The 10,206-nt window shown below is 33.7% G+C and overlaps 2 protein-coding genes across 4 annotated transcripts; both read right to left on the reverse strand.

Annotated features, from left to right (window-relative positions):
* Nucleotides 1–4,580: 4,580 nt before the first annotated feature.
* Nucleotides 4,581–5,410, reverse strand: LOC119075589 (serine/arginine-rich splicing factor SR45-like). Of its 2 annotated transcripts, XM_037182058.1 has the most exons (3): nt 5,273–5,348; nt 5,176–5,197; nt 4,581–5,112 (listed from the first exon to the last, which is right to left on the reverse strand). In XM_037182058.1, exons 1-3 carry the CDS (start codon nt 5,331–5,333, stop codon nt 4,743–4,745), a joined length of 453 nt encoding a protein of 150 aa, XP_037037953.1. In that variant the 5' UTR covers nt 5,334–5,348; the 3' UTR covers nt 4,581–4,742. The 2 variants fall into 2 exon arrangements, with proteins under 2 accessions (XP_037037953.1, XP_037037952.1); XM_037182057.1 differs by having other exon boundaries at nt 4,581–5,197; nt 5,273–5,410.
* A 2,418-nt stretch (nt 5,411–7,828) lies between these two features.
* Nucleotides 7,829–9,715, reverse strand: LOC119075587. Of its 2 annotated transcripts, XM_037182056.1 has the most exons (3): nt 8,364–9,715; nt 8,298–8,312; nt 7,830–8,193 (listed from the first exon to the last, which is right to left on the reverse strand). In XM_037182056.1, exons 1-3 carry the CDS (start codon nt 9,517–9,519, stop codon nt 8,135–8,137), a joined length of 1,230 nt encoding a protein of 409 aa, XP_037037951.1. In that variant the 5' UTR covers nt 9,520–9,715; the 3' UTR covers nt 7,830–8,134. The 2 variants fall into 2 exon arrangements, with proteins under 2 accessions (XP_037037950.1, XP_037037951.1); XM_037182055.1 differs by having other exon boundaries at nt 7,829–8,192; nt 8,297–9,715.
* Nucleotides 9,716–10,206: the final 491 nt, after the last annotated feature.

The following is a 10,206-nucleotide window of genomic DNA, read 5'->3' on the forward strand; positions in this document are numbered from 1 at the left end:
TCAAGTTAAAACAACATTGTATGACTTGTACCGCAATATGAATTTAAATTGCAATTGTACACCACCTAAAATTCCATTTAAAATTTCTTTTCGAAACACCCTCTTCCCTTTTGCCACGCGATATCCGGTATTTAATTGTGAATTGATATAGGGTTTGGTTAGTTTTGTGCATAAAAAAATTGTGGTACATTGTAAGTTAATTGTATTGAAATCTTGGATGAACGTCGTTTGTTTGGTTGGTTAACCGATAATTTGCCATTTTTATTCACAAACCCTTCAGTGGCATAATTACAATAAAGTGATCAAACATATAATTTTCCTTTTAAAAAATAACATGACGACGACGCTCTCGTTCAATGATATAGTCGCAAACCTTTTATTTGCATTTCCTCATATTGACTTCGTAAATACATGCCAAAGGCTTGTCCAACGTTACTTGAAAATTCTGAGAATACTCTATTGTACATCTGGGAAGTCTATTTATACTCTTCTCTTACATCTTTCGGAAATTCTCTCAGAATAATCGAATCCACTTCTGCTATTAGTGCATGACTGGGAGACCTTAATGCTTGACTCAACAAAAAGTACTTCGTGAGAGAGCGAGCTGTCAAATAAACAAAGGAAAAATTGAAAAAAATCAATTTTGTCTCTCAGACGGAGTACTCTTTTGGTAAGAGGAAAGTAAGCATTAATGCTTAAGCTGTCTTCGGACTTACGTCGTTTAACTCTCCGTTTACGAGTGAACAATTGAAGCTCCTCCCCCTTTCCATTGTTAGAACGGAAACGGAGAGCTAAACGGTGTAAGTCCGCTGGCAGCCCTAATTTCCTCTTACAAAAAAGTCTGAGAGACAAAATTGAATTTTTTCAATTTTTGTATTGTTTATTTGACAGCTCGCTCTCTCACGGCTCTCTCACGGAGTACTTATTGTTGAGTGGAATGGAAACTGAGACCCTGAATGGTAGCGACGATTTCTTATTAAGTAGAACAGCAAACTCATATGTTTGCAATAAATGCAATATCTTATATCATACAGATAAAATCAAAATCGTCATTTTATTTTGAATTCCATGCAAGATTTTTCCTCGGATTTTTTAAGAAAAGACATTACGCAACCACACAACCAAGATAAATATCACATTCGGTGATATCTGTGGCAATGTACGTTCAACATCGCACTAATAATTTTCAATGTTTTATTATTCAATTAGTCACTTTCCGGCGCTACTGTTTGCAATTACTCTAATACAAATTGATTAAAAACTTTCTTTGCATTTCAAGCGAAAATAATTGAGTGATTTAATGTTTGACACTCATAATTATATCGTCCATTATGCAATTCATATCACATTTAATTGGTGTTAATGCCTCATTTCTGGGGTAATTATATTTTTTGCTCAGTTCCAAACATATAATACCACAATTGTAAGAATATTATGCTTTGGTACACATTTGAATCAGGTACAGTTGCAGTCAGGTTTTCCATTTAAATTCTAGTCGGTTAATTGTAAGTTATTATCAATCAATTAAATTGTGCATAAGAAAAACCATATCGTCGAGAGTGAAACTTTGCATAAAATGAAATATCATAACATGTCTCTTTCTCTGCTATTGCCTCGGGTGTTTGTTTATGTTTTTGTATTTGAAAAGTAAGACGTAGTATAGCGAGGACTGATTAAGAAACCTGTATATTGTGTATCTCGATGACGAAATATTGTTTACTCACAAACGTTAGATAATGCATAAGACCTGAACTTCTATTTTACCAAACAAATTATTCTCCGCATTTATTTAAAAGTTGGTCGATGAACGTTCTTGTAATTTGCGCAGATATTGATGGTTTCATCGAATTGTAAATTGATTTTTTCTATCTATTTTCGTACATTTGTTTACGAGAACAAATTGTACTGAGTAAATGGCCGTATTTAAATTTAAAAAAATGTTTAACTTTAAACATATTACAGCGATTAAGTAAAGTAGTGTCTGATTACAAATTACAAAAAGACATAAACGAAATGGAACTCAATTCAAATATTGTCATAGAGAATGAGATCGTCAATATTCTACATGTCACAGACGGCTATTCATCTGTTAACGATAACGACTACAAGCTCTGGGTAATACAGTCCTTTTTATTATAGTAAAATGCATGTTAAAAAAATTGAAGTACAAGATTTGAAATCAACCGATTAAAAACACTTTGATCAATGTAAGTAATAGACCCGGTAATAATATTAGTCATATGCTTACCGTCTGTAGCCATTTCGCTAAGGTTAATCCAAAAATATTATTTTCAGCGAGTAAGTACCTCTACAAATTCGAATCACTAACTTATGGAACGCATCAGTCGGTCATAGTATCTGGTCTGGTCAATTTAAAACAAATTCACTTGCAGCAATGCGAATTTTAAACTCTGTGGATTAAAGCTATTTAACTTTCATGAAAAAATATTGTATTTCCACATCGCATGTCAATATGAATTTGCCGATTTTAATTTGTTAAAATGAAAATCTTGTCACCAACAGCCACATAGATTTTACTAATCATTCGTTATTCATGTTTGCGGTGACACGCGACTTAATTACAATATGGAATTTCTGAGTTATAATAGTTATTTATGCAATCGAGATGCAAAGTAATTTATGAGGCTCTACAGCCTCGTGTCATAATAGACATCGTGGGCCTAATAAAGTACTTTCCATTGAGTTGCATACAACCTTGTATGCCAAAGAGGTATCTAACGCTTTTGCAAATTATGATGCTCAGGGGTAGAAATGTCTTTTATATGTCGCTATGTGGTATACCATATATTATGCATCAGTTCGGAGACGGAACTCGGGTTGATCCTTGCCTCGGCATCCCCGCCTTCGACTTAGGACCCCAATCTGTCACTCGTCAAAATGAACATTAGGATAGAGGCATGTTAGGAGTAAATCTAGTAAATTCGGCTATATACACCATAAATCTTTGTATGTTGTTTCGAGCATACTTACAGTAAATTCGTAGGTCCAAATACCCAGAACTTATATAAAGCACTCATACGTACTGACAGTAAACGTTCAAAGTTTGACGTTTCTAGGTACTTCATCTCCTTTTTCGCCTCTGATGGATTCTAATTATTTGCGCACTCAACGCTAACTCAAAGACTACAGCATAAAATGTTGAAATTAAGTTCCAATTGAACCTTATAAGTTACCGAACAAATTAAAGACAATCATTGCACCAATCAAACAAATAAATATTCAATTTTATTTTCGAGATAAAAATCAACTTTTTTCATTATGACCATAATAAGCGAATGCATAATACACATAAAATGCATATTATGCATTACGATAAAACATAATTACCTGAATACAACACAACAAAAAAACCGAAACCAAACAACCATATGATTTCTTCATAATAATATTTTCGATCGCCTCATGGAAGAGATAAGCAACAGAAAATAAAACGAAATCTGAGAGGCAATACTAAACGAAACAAGTTCTTAAAACTGCATCTCCAGAAGGGCAACTACTTTCTAATAAATTATTCTACGCGTTTGACCGTATACACATATACAACTTGCAGCAAACAAATCGATGAGATGCATTTATGTACAAGTGCATGGATGGAAAAGGACAAAGCAATATGTTAATTAATTGACACATAAAAATCAGGTGCGCGCTCAACTCAAATCTAACTCAACTGAAAATGTACTTTATATATCGTATCTTAGCCAGCGATCAAATTGTACAGAAAATCTTATTCATTGAAAGAGATAGTGTTATTTGAAGTCACCACCGTACGAATGGTATAGAAAACGTATGTTGCAATGAGATTTTTTTTTTGTTTTCTTGTTGGTTTGGAAAATAAACATAAAAGATACGAGATACGAGCATATTATAATAAAACTGGCAGCACTTTTAGACTTAGCATTTGTGTGGATGATCTTATAGTATGTTAAGTGATAAATTATGAACTGACGCGTCGCAGTGGCGGAGAAGTGCAGTATTTACAACAGTATACAACAGGCTATTACGAAATCGATGGCTCTGTAAATATTATCTTTTTGTTGTTAATTTGCAAAGGTAGAAAAAAAAATTCGGGTTATTATGGGGTTTTGAGTCGCCATGTAACTTCCCATAAAACAATTAGAATCAATTTTGGAATAAAGTCTAGAACGACCATGAAAATCAACAGAATATCAGACACGAGACGCCTATGACTCGAGTGCCGCCTATGTTTGGATAAATATGTTCTTCTCGAGGCACAAAAAATAATAATAAATTGAAGCTAAACGGAGATAGAAACACAACAATTGCATGTACAATCGTAATATTATGTGGTATGATGCAATATCGTAGATTTTATTATTCACTTAAAATAACCATCAGAAGACGAAAACGAAATATTTCTATTCAAAATCACGAGATAATAACGTCGATGGAAAATCAGACTTCGTATAGAAAGACTGGGACGAAATAACAAAATGAAGATATGGTGTTTTAATTTGTGCGTTTGATATAAAATGGACGAGAACATTTCTTGTCTCAGAATTTTAAGTAAATTTGTTGTCTTGCGGAAAGAAAATGCGTCATTACTGTCTTGCTTAAAACCGGTTTATTGATTTTAAATATTTAGTTAATCGTTTTAATACAGTTACTATTATTAACTATTAACGGATCAAATAAACCAGACCTTGGAGGATAAAATCCCACCGTCCACTAACCGACGGCTTTAAGGTAAATAATCTTGATGATTATTGTGGATGATCCCACTGTTGTTGCTGTTGTGCATAATATAGATCACACACTGTCAGATACCACTGATGTTGCTTTGGTGAATAACCTTGCTGTCGCTGAGGTGAATAATCTTGATGTCGCTGAGGTGAATAATCTTGATGTCGCTGAGGTGAATAATTTTGCCCTCTCTGTGGTGAATAATCTTGTCGTCGCTGCGGTGAATAATTTTGCCGTCTCTGTGGTGAATAATCTTGCCGCCTATGTGGTGAATAATCTTGCCGTCGCTGTGGAGAATAATAATCTTGTCGTCGCTGTGGTGAATAATAATCTTGCCGTCTCTGTGGTGAATAATAATCTTGCCGTCTCTGTGGTGCTGTAGAGACGTCCCATGGTTCTGTAGAGACGTCCGATGGTTCTGTGGAGACGTCCGATGGTTCTGTGGAGACCTCCGATTCAGATGCAGCCAACGAATCTAATCATTGAGAAAAAAATATTTCCGAGTTTTTGAGTTACATTACGAATCAATCAAACAAAAAATATTACTAACTCATTGACAATACAGCGACAAGTGCAAAAGCCAACCAAAACTTAATAAAGAACACGTTCATTTTTGCTTTGATTTAGACTTACTTGATTCGCTAGCAAAATACTTGGCATTTTATAGCTAACGCAATCCAACGTTGACTAATCCAAAACTAATTTCAATGTTTCGTTCAAATGTGCATAGCGTTTAAAATGCGACTTAAAAAATTGATTTGGAAATGATGATTAAACAAATGGCAAAATCACTTAAGTAAATCCAAAGTATTTGAAAGGGGTGAGCTCAATTCAAATATTTGGGTTGGCATCACTGCAGAATTTTTCACTTCTTATATTGCAAGTATTTTTTACAGATTAATATTTAGAAAGTATTTTACTTCGTTAGTTGTATCATACGTTTTGGTAAACAAGATCGAAATGAGCAAATTAGCAAATCAATTTTCCAACAATAAGCCATCTGCAGAAGATATAAATTGCTTTGTCGTAAGGCTTCTTTACATTTACTAAAATTAAGACTTCTTGAGGGATACATACGTAGTCGATCAAATGTTTCATGTGTGCTGCTTTCTCATTATATGTCGCTTTTATAACTTTCAAAATTTGTAGTCGTTGAAAGCTTATCAAGTTTGTACAAATTTCAAGAGACCACTCGATGTTTTTGTGTGTTCCTATATTTAATCTACTGAGTATCAATCAATATTATAATACGTTGGCTGTTACGTATAATTATAAAAGCGCAGTTATGTTACTCAGAATGTCATCGATGTTAATTTCTTGATGAATAAGTACAGCACTTTGTAGCGCATTAATATGCAGAGTCGTGTGTTTCAGATGGTGTTGGACATTATAATATTGATAATTGCATTAACAAAACCTTTTTATTTGTTTTTATATAATGAAAATTTAATACTTCTAATCCAAACACGTCACGTAACATGTGTATGCTTCATTGTAAATAGTACATACAAGGCTATTGAATTAATTTGAATTATTTTATGAAAATTGAATGAACAAATACGAAACGACGATTTTCAGTAAGAAAACATATTTAAATGAAATTAGTTTTATCATTGTCTTTTGAAAATAGCAGTTTATAGAAACCTACGACGACACTATGAAGTTGACTCGAGTCTAGAAATTTTATAATTTTAAACTACTTTCTTTGGGGCACGATTGTAAAGTTTGGGTGGATTATTAAAACTTTGTCTAATTTTACTTTATTCCATCATAAGGAGCTCTATATTATGTGAGGAGTCCATGTAGCATAATTAAAATTATTATAAATTGTCAAATCATGTAGCTTATACGTGGATATTTTTCAGAGATCGTAAGAGTTCATGTTCTTCATTCCGCTTCCATTTAAATTGTAAAACTCTTTTTCAGATTTTTTTCCTTTGTGCCAAATTTTATGATTAAAGTTTTATTGGAGCGGTGTTAAAATGAGCTGTTTTGGTAGTATGGTAATCAAAAACAAAAGTCTGTATACGGTAAAGTGCAAATTTTTGATTAAAAATTAAATTTTTATAGGGAGAAGTGGTTGTATGCATATCATAACAATTTACATTTAAAACTTTTTACTCCTAATTAAATTTTCATGCTATTTTCCAGGTACAATTTTCAAATTAAGCGAATTCAAATTATCACACACGTTGACCTGACATTTTACAATTTAATTCCTCCCCAATTATTTAATTGCTTCGTTTTTTATGTTTCAAATACAAAAGCCGCACCACTGGGTTACATCCATACTGTGAAATACCGAATAAAAGAGACTATCAACACAGTAAATCCCTTAAACCCTTAGTGCTTTGTATTTACTGTGAATCTTTAAATTGATCCTAATTAATATCAATAAATATCACATATGTGTAAATTTCATGAAATATTACATTGCAACAATGAAATTGAATAAAAATCTTTATTACGAGTTACTTAAATATCATGACTCGTCGTTTCGAGATGTTCGAAATGTGTTTGGTGTAAAGCATACGTCCAAAGAGGGATATTTTTATATCTGCCAGAATGTGAATGACCCATAGCTTTAATGTGGAAAGTAAAGGAAGACATGAAGTCATGTTTTCTCTACATATTGTTCACTATGTTTTCTACTGTGTCTTCGTAATATTGGATGACAAACTATTCCTTGGTATGTTTCTTCGTCGCTAGTGTGTAAATTTTCCAATGAATATTCAGCTTGCTTTTCTGTCTCAGGAAATTTTACGATATTACTGTTTACTACTACAATAGACTATGCCAATCATCTTTAACCAATGATGCCATTTTAAAGGTCCTCAATAGTGGTAACTTTATCACTATTTTATTTTACCGGAAACATGCACACATTCAAATAAAAGCATTTCCGCCAAAAAATCGTTTTTTAAATTAACGGTCAAAATAATTTCAGTTTTGTGGTGTCACTTACAACTAACTTCACAACAGACATGTCAAGAATTTTGTTTACCTGAATGGCAACATATTTTTGCATGTTTTCTTCGCATTTTACCGACTGAATTAGCATGAAACGTTTTGCAGGAAATTTCTAGGCACATAAACTTTGTTTAAGGAATATCTCAGGTTCAATTATTTTATGTCGAATCAAAAGACTGTTGTTTATAGATCAACGTTATAATATGAACTAAATTGCACAGTACAATGCTTGACATTACATAATTTAGAAACTTAATTGACTGTGCCAACTATTAAGATAAACAAAAGTTCAGATTGGTCTGAACATACTCCCGGCCAAGACATTATAAATCGTCTTCAAATAAAACTAACACAAAAAATTCAAAATGAAATGAAATTGGCTCGGAAGATAAAATGAATGAAACGGAAAAATTTACTCAAAAATAAACTCAAATTCAAATCCTCATCGGTCAGGCTGCACATTGGTCTCGAAATAAATGCGCACTCGATTTGACAAAAAAGAATTGTCAGCTCCTTAAACGTGAGATGTGACGACCCAACAATTTGTTTGAGGTGAAACTTCATTGATTGCACTGCTGCTTCCCAAATTCCTCCGAAATTACTTGCTGTTGTAGGATTGAATTCCCAATCGACGCCGTCGTTGGTAAATAAAGCGACTATTTCGTCCATTTGTTCTCTCAGTGCGCTCTGCTGTGCCTTAGAAAGCTCTGTTATCCAGTCCACAAAATTCGCAGCATTTTTGTTGTACATAATGGCAGGTTTTGCCCGACGACTGATGAATCTCTTGGATAATCGTTTTCGGATACCATGGAGCGCTTCATTCTCCAGCGAACGATGTTGAAGACTACTCATGTTCCATAAACAAGTCGAGAAACATTCCGCTAATTGTTCACACATTGATACTCCATTGACTGTCTGCAATTGACCACAATAATACGAAGAAACGGCAGTTGGAACAATTACTGCAAGATGAATAAATCCAGCTGATCTGTCAGCCTTGCAACTTCCGACTCGTTCGGCCTTTGACACGCTTAAAGACGAACTGGAATGATTGCTTGATCCGTTATGAGACGCCGAAACCAATGCTCGAAATGAAACTTTAATCGAACAAACGATTGAAATGTGGAATACTCGATGATGTTTGACTATTGAAACACATAAAGTCAAAATTGTAAATTCCGGTTTTCGCTGTACGGATTGCAGTTGACCAAAATTGAAACCATAAAATGACCACTGCTCTACTCCATTGATTGTCTTTGGTAGACGATTATTGCACACGATAACTTTGAAACAAAGAAATGGTGACGTCAACCAAGCTGTACTGGCATACACTAATTGCATAGTGATACTCGAATGCACCAATTTGTAGTCGAAAATCAGCTTCTCTGTCATTATTGAACACTGAAAGACAGTAGAGCACGAAGCCAATCCATGAGCCACTACATGAAACTGCAATTCGATGATTATTTTCGAAGCGTGTATTTGAGACAACGTGGATCTTTTGTTAACCAGCGACCTTTTGTTTCCATCCACGTTTTTCTCACAAATGAACATTGAGAGAATGGGCACAAATCGTAAAACTTCCAACTCGCTGAACACTTGACTCTTTAAATCGTATCTTTTCGATGAAACAACTAGAACCATTTGATTCTTTTCACAAACATACAAATTTGAATGATTCACAAAAATGTCTATTGTCTTAGAACGCGATTGTTCGCACTTGTCGGAACATAAACTTTCATCGACCGATAATTTGATAAAAAAACAGCCGATTTCTCTCACAACTACAACGCGAATTAAATAAACAAACGGTTGAGCAACCGACATCCCGGTTGAGCCCCCAAATGTTTAAGGAATATCGGTTTCTCAGGTTCAATTATTTTATGTCGAATCAAAAGACTGTTGTTTATAGATCAACGTTATAATATGAACTAAATTGCACAGTACAATGCTTGACATTACATAATTTAGAAACTTAATTGACTGTGCCAACTATTAAGATAAACAAAAGTTCAGATTGGTCTGAACAACTTAAGGAATTGAACACTGAATTGCATAATCGACACCAAATTGCTTTTAAAAATGAGATTTTCACAACACCCACAATGTTTGACCAAATTAATTTGTCTTTAAAATTATTTCGGAAGATTTGTCCTGAATTCTGTTTAAGACACTAGAAAAAGAACACTCGGAACTATTTTCTGGACGAAATTTAAACTGAATCACTTCGTTTTACGCGAAATACTACAAATTTTCGACACAAACTTGTTTGAGATTAAAAATTTACTGTGGCAATTTGACACTTCATCAAAACAAAATTCAGTGAATAAGTCAAAATTGGGTGAACTGAGTGAACAATACTCACAATACTACTGTAATTGTAAAGTGGCAAACTTAAGACCTTATGTGGAATTTGGGTGGAAAATGGCGCAAATCACATATTTCAGGAATTTATAAAATGAAATATCTTTCTGGTTTCAAGATTTTTCGTCAAAAGACGAGACACGGGTATCT

This window comes from Bradysia coprophila, unplaced genomic scaffold (genome assembly GCF_014529535.1).
Source record: "Bradysia coprophila strain Holo2 unplaced genomic scaffold, BU_Bcop_v1 contig_232, whole genome shotgun sequence".
NCBI classification, from domain to species: domain Eukaryota; kingdom Metazoa; phylum Arthropoda; class Insecta; order Diptera; family Sciaridae; genus Bradysia; species Bradysia coprophila.

Coding starts and splice junctions, on each gene's coding strand:
- LOC119075589 (XM_037182057.1), bottom strand. CDS start 5,333: ATGAACGTGTTCTTTATTAAGTTTTGGTTGGCTTTTGCACTTGTCGCT. Junction 5,198..5,272: donor TGTCGCTGTATTGTCAATGA/GTTAGTAATATT, acceptor CTCAATGATTAG/ATTCGTTGGCTGCATCTGAA.
- LOC119075587 (XM_037182055.1), bottom strand. CDS start 9,519: ATGTCGGTTGCTCAACCGTTTGTTTATTTAATTCGCGTTGTAGTTGTG. Junction 8,193..8,296: donor GAATTCAATCCTACAACAGC/AAGTAATTTCGG, acceptor AGCTGACAATTC/TTTTTTGTCAAATCGAGTGC.